The following is an 18941-nucleotide window of genomic DNA, read 5'->3' as shown; positions in this document are numbered from 1 at the left end:
TAGCAGTGTGAATGATCATATTTAAACCAATGAGCTCGAATTAGTTTAGCAATTGACATGTTAAGTATAAGCACAGATGAAAATACAGTTCTACTATGTAGATAATATGATAAGATAGATAAATATAGATAGGTAGATTGCGGCATAGACAAGAGAAGCCGCGTGGTTAGACCTCCTGAATTAGGAGGTTCATTATGGGGGTGAGGGGGGGAGGTGGGAAATTGAATGTGATGGATAGGGTATGTAGCTAAGGAGGCATTTAAATTGTAGAGTATCATAGGCAGGGCAGGTAAACCTCAAATAATGGCTCATCAAACATTTTAGATGAATATCAAGGCTAGTAAACTGGAGTCTGATGGGAAAGTTCTAACAGTACTAGAGGTATATTATGGATTTTAGATCTGTTATTACCTTAGTAGACAATCAGGACCTTTATGGGTTTAATTATGAGTATGAGAACGTAATAAACAGCCTGTGCTGTTGCATTGAGAGAAGGAGCTGATTAAATGCTGGGCTGATGTCATATTTGGCATATTGAGGCATAAGATCTAAACTTAGAGATTGGGCACTAGTCATGCAGCTCAGTTAAAATAATGCGGGTAAGGAAATTATAAATAATACTAGTAGTGTAGGTCCAAAAAATAAAAGCGTTACTTATATACATTGAATTACATTACGGTGTAAAACTATGCCTGAAACTATGGAGTTATGTATTTATAAAATATGAACATCCCGCTGCCCCGGCCGCTGGCAGCAAGATGTCGTGTTTAGAAATCATAGTTAAACTCCAAATATATGTAGGAAGTATAATAAGCTGCAGACATACAGGGAGTGCAGAATTATTAGGCAAGTTGTATTTTTGAGGATTAATTTTATTATTGAACAACAACCATGTTCTCAATGAACCCAAAAAACTCATTAATATCAAAGCTGAATATTTTTGGAAGTAGTTTTTAGTTTGTTTTTAGTTTTAGCTATTTTAGGGGGATATCTGTGTGTGCAGGTGACTATTACTGTGCATAATTATTAGGCAACTTAACAAAAAACAAATATATACCCATTTAAATTATTTATTTTTACCAGTGAAACCAATATAACATCTCAACATTCACAAATATACATTTCTGACATTCAAAAACGAAACAAAAACAAATCAGTGACCAATATAGCCACCTTTCTTTGCAAGGACACTCAAAAGCCTGCCATCCATGGATTCTGTCAGTGTTTTGATCTGTTCACCATCAACATTGCGTGCAGCAGCAACCACAGCCTCCCAGACACTGCTCAGAGAGGTGTACTGTTTTCCCTCCTTGTAAATCTTACATTTGATGATGGACCACAGGTTCTCAATGGGGTTCAGATCAGGTGAACAAGGAGGCCATGTCATTAGATTTTCTTCTTTTATACCCTTTCTTGCCAGCCACGCTGTGGAGTACTTGGACGCGTGTGATGGAGCATTGTCCTGCATGAAAATCATGTTTTTCTTGAAGGATGCAGACTTCTTCCTGTACCACTGCTTGAAGAAGGTGTCTTCCAGAAACTGGCAGTAGGACTGGGAGTTGAGCTTGACTCCATCCTCAACCCGAAAAGGCCCCACAAGCTCATCTTTGATGATACCAGCCCAAACCAGTACTCCACCTCCACCTTGCTGGCGTCTGAGTCGGACTGGAGCTCTCTGCCCTTTACCAATCCAGCCACGGGCCCATCCATCTGGCCCATCAAGACTCACTCTCATTTCATCAGTCCATAAAACCTTGGAAAAATCAGTCTTGAGATATTTCTTGGCCCAGTCTTGACGTTTCAGCTTGTGTGTCTTGTTCAATGGTGGTCGTCTTTCAGCCTTTCTTACCTTGCCATGTTTCTGAGTATTGCACACCTTGTGCTTTTGGGCACTCCAGTGATGTTGCAGCTCTGAAATATGGCCAAACTGGTGGCAAGTGGCATCTTGGCAGCTGCACGCTTGACTTTTCTCAGTTCATGGGCAGTTATTTTGCGCCTTGGTTTTTCCACACGCTTCTTGCGACCCTGTTGACTATTTTGAATGAAACGCTTGATTGTTCGATGATCACGCTTCAGAAGCTTTGCAATTTTATGAGTGCTGCATCCCTCTGCAAGATATCTCACTATTTTTGACTTTTCTGAGCCTGTCAAGTCCTTCTTTTGACCCATTTTGCCAAAGGAAAGGAAGTTGCCTAATAATTATACACACCTGATATAGGGTGTTGATGTCATTAGACCACACCCCTTCTCATTACAGAGATGCACATCATCTAATATGTTTAATTGGTACTAGGCTTTCCAGCCTATACAGCTTGGAGTAAGACAACATGCATAAAGAGGATGATGTGGTCAAAATACTCATTTGCCTAATAATTCTGCACTCCCTGTATAGGTGTTATAAGATGAAGTGCTTAAATGCTATTTATATAACAATGGGTATAAATAATCAGAGAGGGACCTGTAAGTGTAAAGTAGTATCTATACATGATAACTAGAGAGGTGATGGTCTGGCCCCATTCAAATATACATATAAATTCATATATATAGCATAACATTCAATTTCTATTAATGCCCCAGTGAGTATAGAAAAACATGTCAGGAATCAAACAAATTTGCCAAAAAAATGTCCCATAAACATAACCTCAAACATGAGATAACTCATAAATAGGGACTACCTAGTTTCTGTGGAGCAATCAATATGGAATATATAGTGCTAAAAGAGAAGATAAATTATGAAAGATATCTCACCTCAGCTCCATGTATATTCAAGCAATATGAAAGCCCACAAACATGGAATAATATGTGATTAGGTATTTAGATGCTATTACCCAGTAGGTGTAGACAATAAGGAGCTAGTAAATACATTATGATAAGGAGTACAAACGTTGCTGTCAACTTACAAGACAAACTAATTGGCATATATTAGAACAGAGTTTGGTGTGTCAGCTGAATACCATGTTGTCAAAAATACCTAAACAAACTGCGAAAGAAAGTATGTCCATAGCATGTAAACCTGAGTATGCCCATGTCTATGACACAAGTATGCTGCTTATATGGTGATTAGACAAATGCAGTTCCACAATAACTTTTAAATCCTGTGAGAAAAAAGATAATTAAAAAAAACAAATGGCAAAGTATAGACAAAACAAACGTGGCAAATAAGACAACAGCGTCTCTCAACTTGTAAGCTGAATCTAATGACAGGCTAGACAGAAGACAATGGAGAGTAAATTTTGGAGTGAACTTTAGCAGTAGCGATAGTTTTGTTTTCTCCTGTTAAGTGTGGTCAGTCCACGGGTCATCATTACTTCTGGGATATTAACTCCTCCCCAACAGGAAGTGCAAGAGGATCACCCAAGCAGAGCTGCTATATAGCTCCTCCCCTCTACGTCACACCCAGTCATTCTCTTGCACCCAACTAATAGATAGGATGTGTGAGAGGACTGTGGTGATTATACTTAGTTTTTATATCTTCAATCAAAAGTTTGTTCAGCAGACCAGATTGGACAATTGTAACAACAGACGCCAGCCTACTAGGTTGGGGCGCTGTCTGGAATTCCCTGAAGGCTCAGGGATCATGGAATCAGGAGGAGAGTCTCCTTCCAATAAACATTCTGGAATTGAGAGCAGTTCTCAATGCCCTTCTGGCTTGGCCTCAGTTAACAACTCGGGGGTTCATCAGGTTTCAGTCGGACAACATCACGACTGTAGCTTACATCAACCATCAAGGAGGGACAAGAAGCTCCCTAGCGATGATGGAAGTATCAAAGATAATTCGCTGGGCAGAGTCTCACTCTTGCCACCTGTCAGCGATCCACATTCCTGGAGTGGAAAACTGGGAGGCGGATTTCCTAAGTCGTCAGACTTTTCATCCGGGGGAGTGGGAACTTCATCCGGAGATCTTTGCCCAAATACTTCGACTTTGGGGCAAACCAGAGATAGATCTCATGGCGTCTCGCCAGAACGCCAAGCTTCCTTGTTACGGGTCCAGGTCCAGGGACCCGGGAGCAGTCCTGGTAGATGCTTTGACAGCACCTTGGACCTTCGGGATGGCCTATGTGTTTCCACCTTTCCCTATGCTTCCTCGATTGATTGCCAGGATCAAACAGGAGAGAGCATCGGTGATTCTGATAGCGCCTGCGTGGCCACGCAGGACCTGGTATGCAGATCTAGTGGACATGTCATCCTGTCCACCTTGGTCTCTGCCTCTGAGACAGGACCTTCTAATTCAAGGTCCTTTCAAACATCCAAATCTAATTTCTCTGAAGCTGACTGCTTGGAAATTGAACGCTTGATTTTATCAAAGCGTGGTTTTTCGGAGTCAGTTATTGATACCTTAATACAGGCTAGGAAGCCGTTACCAGAAAGATTTACCATAAAATATGGCGTAAATACTTACATTGGTGCGAATCCAAGAGTTACTCATGGAGTAAAGTTAGGATTCCTAGGATATTGTCTTTTCTACAAGAAGGTTTAGAAAAGGGTTTATCTGCTAGTTCTTTAAAGGGACAGATCTCAGCTCTGTCCATTCTTTTACACAAGCGTCTGTCAGAAGTTCCAGACGTTCAGGCTTTTTGCCAGGCTTTGGCCAGGATTAAGCCTGTGTTTAAAACTGTTGCTCCACCATGGAGCTTAAATTTAGTTCTTAACGTTTTACAGGGTGTTCCATTTGAACCCCTTCATTCCATTGATATCAAGCTGTTATCTTGGAAAGTTCTGTTTTTAATGGCTATTTCCTCGGCTCGTAGAGTCTCTGAGTTATCAGCCTTACATTGTGATTCTCCGTATCTGATTTTTCATTCAGATAAGGTAGTTCTGCGTACTAAACCTGGGTTCTTACCTAAGGTTGTCACTAACAAGAATATCAATCAAGAGATTGTTGTGCCATCATTGTGTCCGAATCCTTCTTCAAAGAAGGAACGACTTCTGCACAATCTAGATGTAGTCCGTGCCCTGAAATTTTATTTACAGGCAACTAGAGATTTTCGCCAAACTTCTTCCCTGTTTGTCGTTTATTCTGGACAGAGGAGAGGTCAAAAAGCTTCTGCTACCTCTCTCTCTTTTTGGCTTCGTAGCATAATACGTTTAGCCTATGAGACTGCTGGACAGCAGCCTCCTGAAAGAATTACAGCTCATTCCACTAGAGCTGTGGCTTCCACTTGGGCCTTTAAGAATGAGGCCTCTGTTGAACAGATTTGCAAGGCTGCAACTTGGTCTTCTCTTCATACTTTTTCCAAATTTTACAAATTTGACACTTTTGCTTCTTCGGAGGCTGTTTTTGGGAGAAAGGTTCTTCAGGCAGTGGTTCCTTCTGTTTAAAGATCCTGCCTGTCCCTCCCGTCATCCGTGTACTTTAGCTTTGGTATTGGTATCCCAGAAGTAATGATGACCCGTGGACTGACCACACTTAACAGGAGAAAACATAATTTATGCTTACCTGATAAATTCCTTTCTCCTGTAGTGTGGTCAGTCCACGGCCCGCCCTGTTTTTTATGGCAGGTCTAAATTTTTAAATTATACTCCAGTCACCACTGCACCCTATAGTTTCTCCTTTCTCGTTTGGTTCTTGGTCGAATGACTGGGTGTGACGTAGAGGGGAGGAGCTATATAGCAGCTCTGCTTGGGTGATCCTCTTGCACTTCCTGTTGGGGAGGAGTTAATATCCCAGAAGTAATGATGACCCGTGGACTGACCACACTACAGGAGAAAGGAATTTATCAGGTAAGCATAAATTATGTTTTTAGCCAATTCCGACTCTAAATACTTGTACTGAAAGCTGCAGAGTCAGTAGAGCAACTTGTGGTATTCCTTTATCCAATAAAGAGCGCTTCTGCAGTAGCTTCCTATGGGTTAACATCAAGGCTGCGTTAGCATAATTGATCCAGATGGCTGAGGGCAAAACAACAGCAACCCGTCGGTAAGCCCCGACTTGCCTCCTCTCCATGCTAATTCTTTGCTTCTGTGAAGCCAAAGGCCTCCCCGCTGATAGACAAGTGCTGGCAGAGTCCAGACCTGTTACCGCGCCCTGAGAGGGACTGGCTGTAGCTACCAAGCTGTGGTCGGGCTTCGAGGGCTGATGCATCGCTGTGTCTGGGGATCTGGTATACTGCTAGGCCGTGAGTGCTGGAATCCCGGACCCATGCCGTTGCAAAGTTCAGTAGCAGTGTTGTCTCCACATAACGTGCTAAGGCTATATTTAGCAGGGAGACAAAATGCGGCCCCAATCTGAGCTGTGAATTCCTCTCGGTACTGTCGCAGTGCGCGACCGATTGCCTGTAATAGAATGTGTGGCTCCATTTCAATTATCCGAAGCTGGCCCCAGGGGAAATTAGGATAAGGCTCTGGTAATTCCCCAGTAACTGTAATCACTACTTTAGTCACAGAGCAGTTGCACAGTTGGTAGGCTTCGCGGGTCACCTCGTGGCTTCAAGGAACAAAGAAAAGTACATTTTTGTTTAGCTGACACCATTGAAAATAGAGTTAAGCGTCATAGATTGTTGTCCTCCTCTATCTCAAGCAAAACAAAACAGTATTGAGGTACTTATATTATGGAGAAATGCCATAAAATAAAGATATATGTGCAGGAGCTTTATGTCTGTGCGTCCTATTGCTCTGGCGTCTGGCTCCGCCCCCCAGGATTTAGAATTTTTAACCCTCCAACATGCTACAAAGTGCTTGCTTGATAAGTGCAGGAGTAAAATTATATTGGTACCTGGCTGGCCACAACAGGAGAGATGATATAAAAATACACAAGAGGTTGTTGAAGCTGTAGACAAAACATTTCATTTGTATAAATCTCTCTTGAAATGGATTGCTTAATTGCTAATTTATACTACACATGTGCATTTGGATTCACAAAAACGTATAAAAATTAAAATTACATTTTCCGTTCTTATTGCATTTGTCTAAAAAACCATAAACAAACAGCCCTTTAATGAAAAAACAACAAATTGAAGCATTTAACAGAAATTTGAGTTTATTTGTTTGTGTGGTTAAAGGCAGTAAAGGCTTTTATACAAGCAGGAAAGCTGTCAAAAGTTCACATTTACATTATTTAATAACAATTTAGCAATGTTTTTGTTAGTTTATTGACACTAATCAGTGCAGACCCCATTTTAAAAAAAAATTCTGCTGCTGCTAGCTTGTATTGGTAGCACTAGCTACTAATTTAACTGTATTTAAGTTTAAGCAACTTTCCAGCTGTTCCTCTTTTGCCTGAAAATAGGAAATAACATATCAATGGATTTTCGTAATGTTCAAACATTTTTATTTGACAATCAATCCAAATGTATTTTTTTTTGTCTGTGCACATCTGATTTATAATATGCATAAATAAACATTAATGTAACCACCCTTTAATGTTTTTAGGCAAAGTTATTTTCTTTTAAAATAAATGCTCCTTATTTTTGCTGAAATATTGATTTCCCTGTAGTTTAAAGGGACACTAGTCATATATTAAATCACTTGAACTTGATGCAGCATCTGTTAAAAGCTGACTAGAAAATATCTGTGTAAAAAAAGGAAGATATTTTACCTCAAAATGTAATGTGAGCAGTTATTCTTCGGCTACTCTTTTCAACAGCCAATCAGCATCGCCAGAGGTAAAGCTTTGCTTTATTGTCATCCTGTGGGATTTAACCAAAATCTCACTAGATTTCATAGTAAACTTTCTTAAAACGAGGAGTGAAATAACGTGACTGTGCCTGCACACGTCAGATGCACGCTCCCTTGAGAACAAAGTTGATAATAGAAGTACATTGGATTTTATTTTTTTAATTGTATTCTCTATCTGAATCATTAAAGGGACATGAAACCCAAATATTTTCTTTCATGATTCTGAAAGAGCAAGTGATTTTAAACAACTTTCCAATTTACTTCTATTATTGAATTTGCTTCCTTCTCTTGTTATCCTTTGTTGAACGCTTTATCTAGGTAAGGTCAGGAGCAGCAAAGAGCCTAGGTGCTAGCTGCTGGTTGGTGGTTGCATATATATACCTATTGTCATTGGCTCACCCATGTGTTCCGTTAGAAACCAGTAGTGCATTGCTGTTTCTTCAACAAACAATACCAAGAGAATGAAGCACATTTGATAATATAAGTAAACTGGAAAGTTGTTTAAAATTATATGTTCTACCCAAATCATGAAAGAAAATTTTTGGGTTTCGTGTCCCTTTAATGAAAAATTTTTGGGTTTCGTGTCCCTTTAATGAAAAATTTGGGTTTCATGTCCCTTTAAAATCAAGTTTTATATCACATTATTTTCTAGAATTTATTTTATCTATAAAGCTTATGCTCCATCTCTCAGTAAATGAAAAGTTGTCTGTGAAGAGGGAGAATCTTACATTCCGTAATTCTTGTTTTTTTTTTATAGCTGGCAGTAGGACCTGACATATTTAATCTCTTCTAAATTGAGAGAAAAAAACGGAACGCTTGAGCTCAGAGGAGACTTAATGGTGCCATATGCATTTATACTTTACGAGCTTGGCGCTTCCTATCAAAAAAGGATTACAGATTTATTACATAATAGACCTGGCTGCAAAATGAGTTATGGGAAGGAACGACTCAGGAAGTCACGTTAGTTTACAGTGTCTTAAAGATAAAATGAAGTCAGCTGAATCCCTGGTTCGTTGTTATCCGTATTTAAAGGGGCAGTAACATTTCATTATTTTTTAGATTTTTTTTTAAGAATCAAAGTCATTGATTAAATAAAGCCCTAAAAACCCCGTAAAAAGTATTGAAAAGAAGATTTTTCAACCGTTTACTTACCTGCAAAAGTGTTGCTTTGGTGCTGCCCCCCCCCCTCTTTTTTGATTATAATAAGCAACAATCAGTTCAATTCAATTATTAACAAACTAGTACTAAAGCCATTTTTTGCAGTACAGCGGTCCCACCCCTTGCACTCTCCCCCTCTCTTTTGCTCTCTCTCCCCCCTCTCTTTTGCTCTCTCTCCCCCCTCTCTTTTGCTTTCTCTCCCCCCTCTCTTTTGCTTTCTCTCCCCCCTCTCTTTTGCGCTCTCTCCCCCTCTCCTTTGCGCTCTCTCTCCCCTCTTTTGCTCTCTTTTGCTCTCTCCCCTCTTTGGCTCTCTCCACCCTTTCTTTTGCTCTCTCTGACCCCTCTTTTGTTCTCTCCCCCCTCTTTGGCTCTCTCCTCCGCTCTTTTGCTCTCTCTCCCCCCTCTCTCCCCCCTCTTTGTCTCTCTCCCCTCTTTTGCTCTCTCTCCTCTTTGGCTCTCTTTCCTCTTTTGCTCTCTCTTTTGCTCGCTTTCCTCTTTTGCTCTCTCTCTTCCCCCTCTTTGGTTCTCTCTCCCCCCCTTTGGCTCTCTCCCCCCTCTATTTGGCTCTCTCCCACCCTCTTTGGCCCATCTCCCCCCCTCTCTTGCTCCCTCTCTGGCTCTGTCTTTCAAACCCTTTGCATCTCTGACCACGCCCCCTCGTCGCGCCCGGTCACGCCCCCTGACACTCCGCTTCAGCCTTGCTCTGTGCTGAGTGCTGAGTGTCAGGATCCAAACGGCCAGGTATGTTTGTCACATGCAGTCTCTACTGCGCATGACTGCATCTGACAAACATACTTGGCCATTTATTATATAGGATTACGTTTTTTGTTTTTTGCATTCATTAAATCAGAATGCACATTGTTTCATACTCCCCTGTGGCTGCTTATGAGCTAAGCTACCCAGGCTGCACTATATATGTAGTTTTTTTTATTTTTGCCAAGCTGGACAATAAGCCAGACGTGGTAATGCCTGCTCCTTTCAAAATAGCAGGGGGAGTTTCTGATTCTTCACACAGAGCAGTGGCCTCTTTTCATTTAAAGTTGTGTGAAGCGCAGTTTAAAAAGGACGTTTAAAAAGGGTTAAAAATGCAGCATTGCTTATGAAAAACAGAAGAGAGCCTACCACATTGGCACTTTGTCAGGGTTATTGATGCCCTCTAGTGTCCTAAATATTTTTACAAAACTTAAACTTTAGTTACCCAGATATTTTTTGTAGACATTGCACAGTAACACAATTGTAAGATAGTTGCATAATAAATGTATAGTAATTGAAATAAAACTACAATACAATAACAACATTGTATGATAAACATAAATTTACAAAATAAAATAATATAATTAATATCAAATGATTAATTATGGATTTCCCTATAGGACTTTAAATTAAAGTGATGAGTATACTAGTGTTTGTTGGAGTGATATAACAAGTGAAAGTCAGGCAATGAATGTAAACGTACTATGTGTTAAAGGAATAGGAATGTCAAAATTAAATTTGCATGACTCAGATAGAGAATGTAATTTTAGACACTTTTAAATTCACTTCTATTTTCAAATATGCTTTGTTTTTTTGCTATCCATTGCTGAAAATGAATACGCACACTAGTGGGAGCTAGCTGCAAATTGTTGCCTAAACACATTTGTCTCTTGTGATTGGCTAACTCAGGGATGGGGAACCTTAGCACTTCTGATGTTTCAGAACTACATTACGCATGATGCTTAGGCACTCTGAAGTCCAGTTGAGCATCATGGGAAATGTAGTCCTGAAATATCTGGGGCCTAAGGTTCTCTACCCCTGGGCTAATTTGCAATGTTGTTCCTTCAGCAAAAGATATCAAGAGAATTAAGTTGGAAAGTTGTTTAAAATTGTATGTTCTATCTGAATCATAAAAGAAAAGTTTGGAGTTTCCTGTCCCATTAAGGTGATTAGTGAGTGTAACCTATGGAAAAACAGACACATATACAAGCTCTAAAAAATGTCCTTTTAATTTTATAATAGATATTTCTATATATATCTATATATACAATATATATCTATATGTATTCAAATAGATAAGTGTATATACTGTATATACAGTATATATATATATATATATATATATATATATATATATTATTCATTTTCTTCTATGTGAAGAACATTAGAATTTAAAGTATACCTAACTCACTTTGGGCAAGATTACAAGTAGCGTGTTATGAGTTTTCCACGCGTGATGTGGTCTTTTTGCAATCAATTTCTATTGCAAACACAATTGTCCACGCATTTGCTTTTTACGCAACAATCCTTTTCGCGCTCAAAGAGCTGTAGTTAACAGTTTTGCGCAATATAAAAGTTTCACAAAACATTTCTAAAATACATTACAAAGTACAGTTACACACAAGCTACAGTGATGTGCGGTGAGGTCAGAGGCTGGTGAGGCAGTGGCTAGGAATCGGATACGCCTTCATTATTTAGATATCCTTTGTTGAAGAAATAGCAATGCACATGGGTGAGCCAATTGCATGAGGTATGTATATGCAGCCACCAATCAGTAGCTACTGAGCATATTAAGATATGATTTTCAACAAAGGATATCTGATTTTCTTCATTCTTTTGATATCCTTTGTTGAAAATCATATCTAAATATGCGCAGTAGCTACTGAGCATATTTAGATATGATTTTCAACCAAGGATATCAAAAGAATGAAGAAAATCAGATATCCTTTGTTGAAAATCATATCTAAATATGTGCAGTAGCTAATGAGCATATTTAGATATGATTTCCAACAAAGGATATCTGATTTTCTTCATTCTTTTGATATCCTTTGTTGAAAATCATATCTAAATATGCACAGTAGCTAATGAGCATATTTAGATATGATTTTCAACAAAGGATATCTGATTTTCTTCATTCTTTTGATATCCTTTGTTGAAAATAATATCTAAGTATGCGCAGTATCTAATGAGCATATTTAGATATGATTTCAACAAAGGATATCAAAAGAATGCAGATAATCAGATATTAGATGTAAATTGGAAAGTTATTTAACACTATTTCCCTAAAGTTTTCAGGAAAAGCTTATAGAAGCAGAAGCAGCTACTTCAATGTCTTAGGACAGCATAGCTTGGGAGGTTTGTTCAGCACAGCAAGCATATCATAATAGTTTACCTCCCAACATTTCCAGGAAAGGAAGCAGGTGAGGGAGACTTGTGCACAGCCACAGAGAGAGTGTGTGGGTGTCTTGTAGGTGGGGCTAAAATTCCCACGCTTTACAGGCCTGACTGTTTATGTTTTGACGTTTTGATCTCAACTGCACTCATGGCTGCTGCACTGCACTGACTGCAGCCTTATTTTACAAAATATACAACTTAGCCACCCGACCCGGTCCCACGTTCAGAACGTCTTACTCTTACTATTTTTTTTAGTAACTGTTTTTGTCAGTGCTAGCCGCTATTATACTGTGTATTTTTCAAACCAATTTATAAGTTATGACATTTATTAAAATAACCGCATTAAACGAGGTTAATAAATCTCATAACTTATAAATTGGTGTGAAAAACACCACAGTATAACTATAGCTGCCACTGACAAAAACAGTTACTAAAAAATAGTAAAAGTAAGACGTTCTGAAGTCTGTCTGAACTTGTCACGACGAGTACATTTTGCTGCTGCAGTGCTGCTGCCTAACTGCCAAGTTTGCCAACAATCATCTGCCAATGCCTTAACCAATTCCAATAACCATACCACAATTCCTGTGTTATACATAACACAATTTACATGACAGATTTACATGACAATTTTGCATGACAGAGAGAGTAAGTGTGTGTGTGTGCATGACAGAGAGAGTAAGTTGGTGTGTGTGCTGTGCATGACAGAGAGAGAGAGAAAGTGTCAGTGAGTGTGTTTGTGACAGAGAGAGAGAGAGTAACAGAGATCCAGCTAGAATGTAGTAGTCATTCAATTTATTTTATAGGCATGGCTGGAAATTTCCATTTTACACTAGTCCAATGTTTATAAAAAATTGCAGAGACAGGACACATACACACACACACAAATATACAGTGATACTCTGATACACACACTCATACTCATACACACACACACTCACTCATACACACAGATATACACTGAAACACACACACACACTCATACCCACACACTCACTCATACACACACAGATATACACTGATACACACACATATATACACTGATACACGCATACACACACACACAGATATACATTGATACACACACAGATATACACTGATACACACACATATATACACTGATACACGCATACACACACACACAGATATACATTGATACACACACAGATATACACTGATACACACACATATATACACTGATACACACGCATACACACACACACAGATATACTCTGATACACACACATATATACACTGATACACACGCATACACACACAGATATACATTGATACACACACAGATATACACTGATACACACACGCATACGCACACACACTCATACCCACACACACTTACTCATACACACACACAGATATACACTGATACACACACAGATATACACTGATACACGCATACACACACACACAGATATACATTGATACACACACAGATATACACTGATACACACACATATATACACTGATACACACGCATACACACACACACAGATATACACTGATACACACACATATATACACTGATACACACGCATACACACACACACACACAGATATACATTGATACACACACAGATATACACTGATACACACACGCATACGCACACACACTCATACCCACACACACTTACTCATACACACACACAGATATACACTGATACACACACAGATATACACTGATACACACGCATACACACACACATAGATATACACTGATACACACGCATACACACACTCACTCATACACACACAGAGAGCCAGAAGGTGAAGGAAGTTAATGAAAACAGCTCTTTTACTTTTTTTAAATCCAGTAGCTGTCAATGAGTGTCCACGCCAAGATACTATGGTGATAGAGAGAGTCTGTGACATTGTGTCTGGGCACTCTGTGTCAGTTACTGAATTTAAAAAAAGTAAAACAGCTGTTCTCATTATTGAGAATATGAGGTAGGATGTTCCTTGGAAGTTCATAAGTTAGTGAAAGAGTTCAGTCATTTAACTCCTTACTTATTTCACTCATTAGTAATATGATTAAAAAAAAACAAAGTGTGATTGACTGGACCTGACAACCTCAGAACTATGATCTTATTTTTAGGTAGAGGGTGAATGGAGGCTTCAGAGCATTTGGCATATGATTCAGGTGCCCATTAGTGCACAGTTCAGAGGTTCCTGATCTGTGCACTGATTGGCATCTCAATGCCAAATGCTCTGAAGTCTACAAGGGTATAATTTGATCACATTTTGGAACTACTTCAAATGTCCTGCATTCAATAAATATATACTTGTATATGTATTTATTTATGCAGAACACATTTTATTTAGAAAAAAGGTATATGATACATTTTGATATGTGTGCTAAACTTAATATAAATAAAATGTGCTGCATAATAAATATATTGGGGGGGGGGGGACATTTTTCAGATTGAAAGGGGGACAAAATAAATCATGAAAGTAAATTTTTATTTTTGTGTTTTATTAAGCATTGCATGCATGCTGCTGTGCCACTAGAAGAACTGTTCAAGGCTAGAAGATTTAGAACTGTTTGTTTTTTGGAATGCCCCTTTAAAACATATATTTTGCCTAATGCCTATATATATATATAGTTAGTTATTATTTACAGTGTTTATGGTGAGATGGATTAGGAATATAGTTTTGCTAATTTAAACATTTCTTTTCATAGCCTCACTGTCCTAAATCAGTTGCAGATTGATTTCTAACGATTAACAGGGGCCATTGCTGGGCACAGTTTGTTGGGTCCTGGTGTACAAATTTCAAAAAGTAAGGGAGATCTATTTATGTTTGCAATGCAACCCAACTCATACAAAAATGTCCTTTTTTTTTAACCTTTTTAAGCTTAAGCCTATAAGTGTGGGTGACTGACTGGGAGGCAGACGGCAGTTCATCCTTTAAGGCTAGCTTGGATATTTCAATGGCCCTCTCCGGCAGCATTCAGCTCCTTCACTTACCTTTGTCGTTGTCGTTGTCGTCGTCGCTTCGGGCTGCCTGACTCAAATCCACACCGGCCGCATCAACCTGACCACCAATGCGGCTGCGCAACAATTTCCCGCCCGGCAACTCAGCCTAGAGACTCAGACATACTGATGCCTGATTGGCTGAGCGGCCGGGCAGGCAGGGCTCAGGGCTCCCGAGGCTAGCCTCCGGTGGGAGCAGTTATGGGCTGCATTAGAGACTGCTGCATTAGTTTTTATTCCCCACTGGGTGGCAGTCTTTAAAGCAGCCCATAACATAATTACATTCATATTGCGCAATGGAAGGACAGCTGGCCTCATACCTTCTTGCGCAATATGAATGCAATGTAGTAAGTAAAGTTAAATTAAATAAACAATAAAAAGCATAATTTGGTGGAGGGGTGGGGGGGTAGGGGGGGTCACCTTTCATATGTAAAAAAAAAAAAAAGAAGAAAAAAAAACAACATTTTTTTTTTTTTTTTTTTTAATGAAAAAATAGATGTAATTCCCACATTGGCCAGGGGAGGCGCTGCCTCCCCTGCCTCTAATGAATGCACGTCACTGACAAGCTATAATGGCTCAAAGATACGAGATCTCGGGTGTTAGAAACAAAAAAGAAGACGCAGAGATTTAAATTGACATACATACAAATACATAGAGAAACATGGATTTATAAGTATAATGTTTAACAATAGAGATAATAAAAATATTTTAAATTACATTCTTATGCACATTAAACAATATCTCAGAGGGATTTTCAATGCGATATTCGCATATAGATCTCGACATATATAGACATATATATATATATTCATATACATATCTCGCTATAAATAGATATATCAGTCCAAAAATCATCACATATGTAGAGAAATATTTATTTACAAATAGAACATTTTCCGTTGCGTAAACATTTTCGCAATATACATTTTTCAAGTAGAATACGTCATAGGTTTTGCGCAACAGATTAGGGTTCTTGTGTTTTGTTTTTTTTCTTTTTGTCTTCTCCGTTGACTTCTATGGGGAATATGTGAATGCACATGCAATTTGACTGTTTGCATTACGCGGCTTAATAAGTTTTTTTGCAACTTGTAATAATAGCGCAACCCCAAATGTGCGCTGTGTTTTCACTACTGATTTGCAGCGCGACTTGTAATCTTGTCCTTTGGGTTTAGCGCAATTGATCTAACACGATGTTGGGCTAGTGTGCGTGCAGTGTTTTCGCTACTGATTTGCAGCTCGACTTGTAATCTTGCCGTTTGGGTTTAGCGCAGTTGGTCTAACACAGTGTCGGGCTAGTGTGTGAATGATAACTGTTTTTTTTAACAGAGCCCCCTTTAGAAGTCTATGGAGAGAAGTTAGCACGGTTGCAATATCCTGAAGTTATTTTGCATCGGACTTTTGCTCACACTTTTTACTTGCAATACAGGCGCTAACCTTGTTAAAATCTTACTTTAAGTGCAGTTAGCGAGCGATAAAAACATTTAGTTAGTTCACCACTTGTAATCTAGCCCATAATGTTTTATCATTATGTTAAAAAGCACTGATGATTACATTGCTTCTCTTTGTTTCTCTAGTGTGGCACCGCAGCTATGGAGTGTATACGACAATATATTGGCGAACTTCTAGACTTCATTGCAGACATGCACACTCTCACTAAACTCAAGGTAACTCATCAAACTTGTTATTTCAGTCTTCCCACAAATATAACAGAAAAGGTTTACTTGACCCAATTTACTTCTATTATCAAATTGTCTTCATTTTCTTGTTATTCTATTTTGAAAAGCAGGGATGTAGGCTCAGGAGAGTACACGTGTCTGCAGCACCATATGGCAGCAGTTTTGAAACAATGTTATTCATTAGAAAGAACTCTAGATGGCAGCACTATTTCCTGTCATCTACCTAGGCATCTCTTCAACAAAGAATAACATACGAATGAAGCAAATTTGATAATAGAAGTAAATTGAATCTGATCAATGAAAGAAAAATGTTGGGTTTCCTGTTCCTTTAAAGGGACATTAAACACTTTGAGATGGTAATATAAAATGATAAATTGTATATATAAAACAACTCTGCAATATACTTTCATTATTTATTTTGTCCTCTTTGCCTGTAATTCCATTCTGAAATTGTGAGCTTTTCAGTTCCTGTTAGAAATGGAAGTGCAGAACACTGTTAAATCCAGCACAACCATTGGCTGCACACTCTAATGACCTATGTATAACTGTCCCTAATTGGCCACAGCAGAGAAGGTAACACAAGTTACAACATGGCAGCTCCCATGTTAGCCATGGACTAATCTTTTCTTTGAATGCATCATTCTATATAGCATGTATTTAGTGTTTAATGTCCCTTTAATAGAGGATATATATTATGGGCCTGATAATCTAAACTCTCTTCTCTGGCAAGAGAATTCTTTTCAGTCCTGCAAAATTTTCCAAATAATTTTAGTAAGGAAACTGTTAGCTTGAGAGCTACGCATTTCACTATGTAGATGTGAAAAATAGACACCGACATTACAACATTATGCTACAGGGAAAAAAAGAAAGAAGAAAAAAGATTTTGTGTGATTTCCCTACATTCTGTTTATCATCAGACCCTATGAATATAAAATGACTTCCCTGTTCCTTTAAAGACAGTTAACACATGATGATTATATTTTTTTCAGCTTGTCCGCCATATATTTTACAATGTGTTGGTCTTTCTATCATTTTGTAGAGTCATATGAAGACTTGTTCCCAGCCTTTGCATGAAGACACATTTGGAGGCCACCTTAAGGTTGGACTTGCTCAGATTGCTGCAATGGAAATCACAAGAGGAAACCACAGAGACAATAAAGCTGTTATACGATATTTACCCTGGCTTTACCATCCTCCTTCAGCGATGCAACAGGGGTAAGGACGCTGTTTAATTTAACTTTCATGGATCAAATAGAGCATGTGATTTTAAGAGACTTTTCAATTTAGTTCTATTATCAGATTTACTTTGCTCTCTTTGTATCCTTTTTTTTTACCCTTTCCCACCATTAGAATGGTCAATGCCGTCCTAACTGTGCTGGGCTTTAGCACCGTTAGGACAGCATGGATCTTCCTAGTTGCTTGGCTGCCCTGAAACCATAAAAGCTTAGTAAATAGGATTGCGGCCATAGGCAGTCCCCCTGACCATGAACGAATCTGAAATGCCCCCCAAAAAAGTGTATCACTCACAGTATCCGGATGAAATTTCTAGCAGTAGAGTTATTCTGCATACAATGGGGCATATTTAACAATGTGCGAGCGGACATGATACAAAATAGCGTATTATGTCCGCCGCACATCGATAAATGCCGACAGCATACGCTGTCAGCATTTATCATTTTACCAGCAGTTCTTGTGAACTGCTGGTGCAATGCCGCCCCCCTGCAGATTTGCGGACAATCAGCTGCTAGCAGGGGGTGTCAATCAACCCAATCGTATTCGATCGGGTTGATTTCTGTCCGTGGCTTCAGAGCAGGCGGACAAGTTATGGAGCAGCGGTCTTTAGACCGCTGCTTCATACCTTCAGGCTCGCTGGAAACAAAAGCCATCAAGTTCCAGCTTGATAAATATGCCCCATTGTGTCACACAAAAACACTCCTAAACACACACACTTGCGCAAACAACACTTTTGTAATAGGAATAGTCTAGATTAATCACCCATTAAAATCTTTAGCACACTCACCTTTCTGTGTTCTTGACATTATGAAGGGGGCTGCTAAAAATATAAGCTTAAAATTAGATAAATTGACTGTCAAGTTAGTGGACTTATAATGTTGGGGCTTCTAGTTGACAACCATCGTTTACAACGTCCTTTTTAAATGATAGTTGATCAGCCTCATAAAGTTCCCTCAATTTATTAATATTGCAATATTTGTAATTAATAATGTTTTTTAGATGGTGCTATTATGAGTGTAACTGTACTTTGTAATGTATTTTTGATGTGTTTTGTGACACTTTTTAACCAGAGTTTTGTGACACTTTTTAACCAGAGTTTTGTGACACTTGTTAACCAGAGTTTTGTGAC

The 18941-nt window shown here is 38.8% G+C and overlaps 1 protein-coding gene across 1 annotated transcript in view; it reads left to right on the top strand.

Moving 5' to 3' along the window:
• The window catches only part of UNC79 (unc-79 homolog, NALCN channel complex subunit), a 538284-nt gene that overhangs the window by 451896 nt on the left and 67447 nt on the right, over positions 1-18941 (top strand). Inside the window, exons 50-51 of the mRNA XM_053710079.1 lie at positions 16478-16567; positions 17619-17794. Coding sequence (XP_053566054.1) covers positions 16478-16567; positions 17619-17794 — 266 coding nt within the window. The remainder of the gene's footprint in view (positions 1-16477; positions 16568-17618; positions 17795-18941) is intronic.

Source organism: Bombina bombina, chromosome 1 (assembly GCF_027579735.1).
Source record: "Bombina bombina isolate aBomBom1 chromosome 1, aBomBom1.pri, whole genome shotgun sequence".
NCBI classification, from domain to species: domain Eukaryota; kingdom Metazoa; phylum Chordata; class Amphibia; order Anura; family Bombinatoridae; genus Bombina; species Bombina bombina.
Note: the sequence above shows the minus strand (reverse complement) of the source record. Positions and strands in the feature narration are given on the sequence as shown.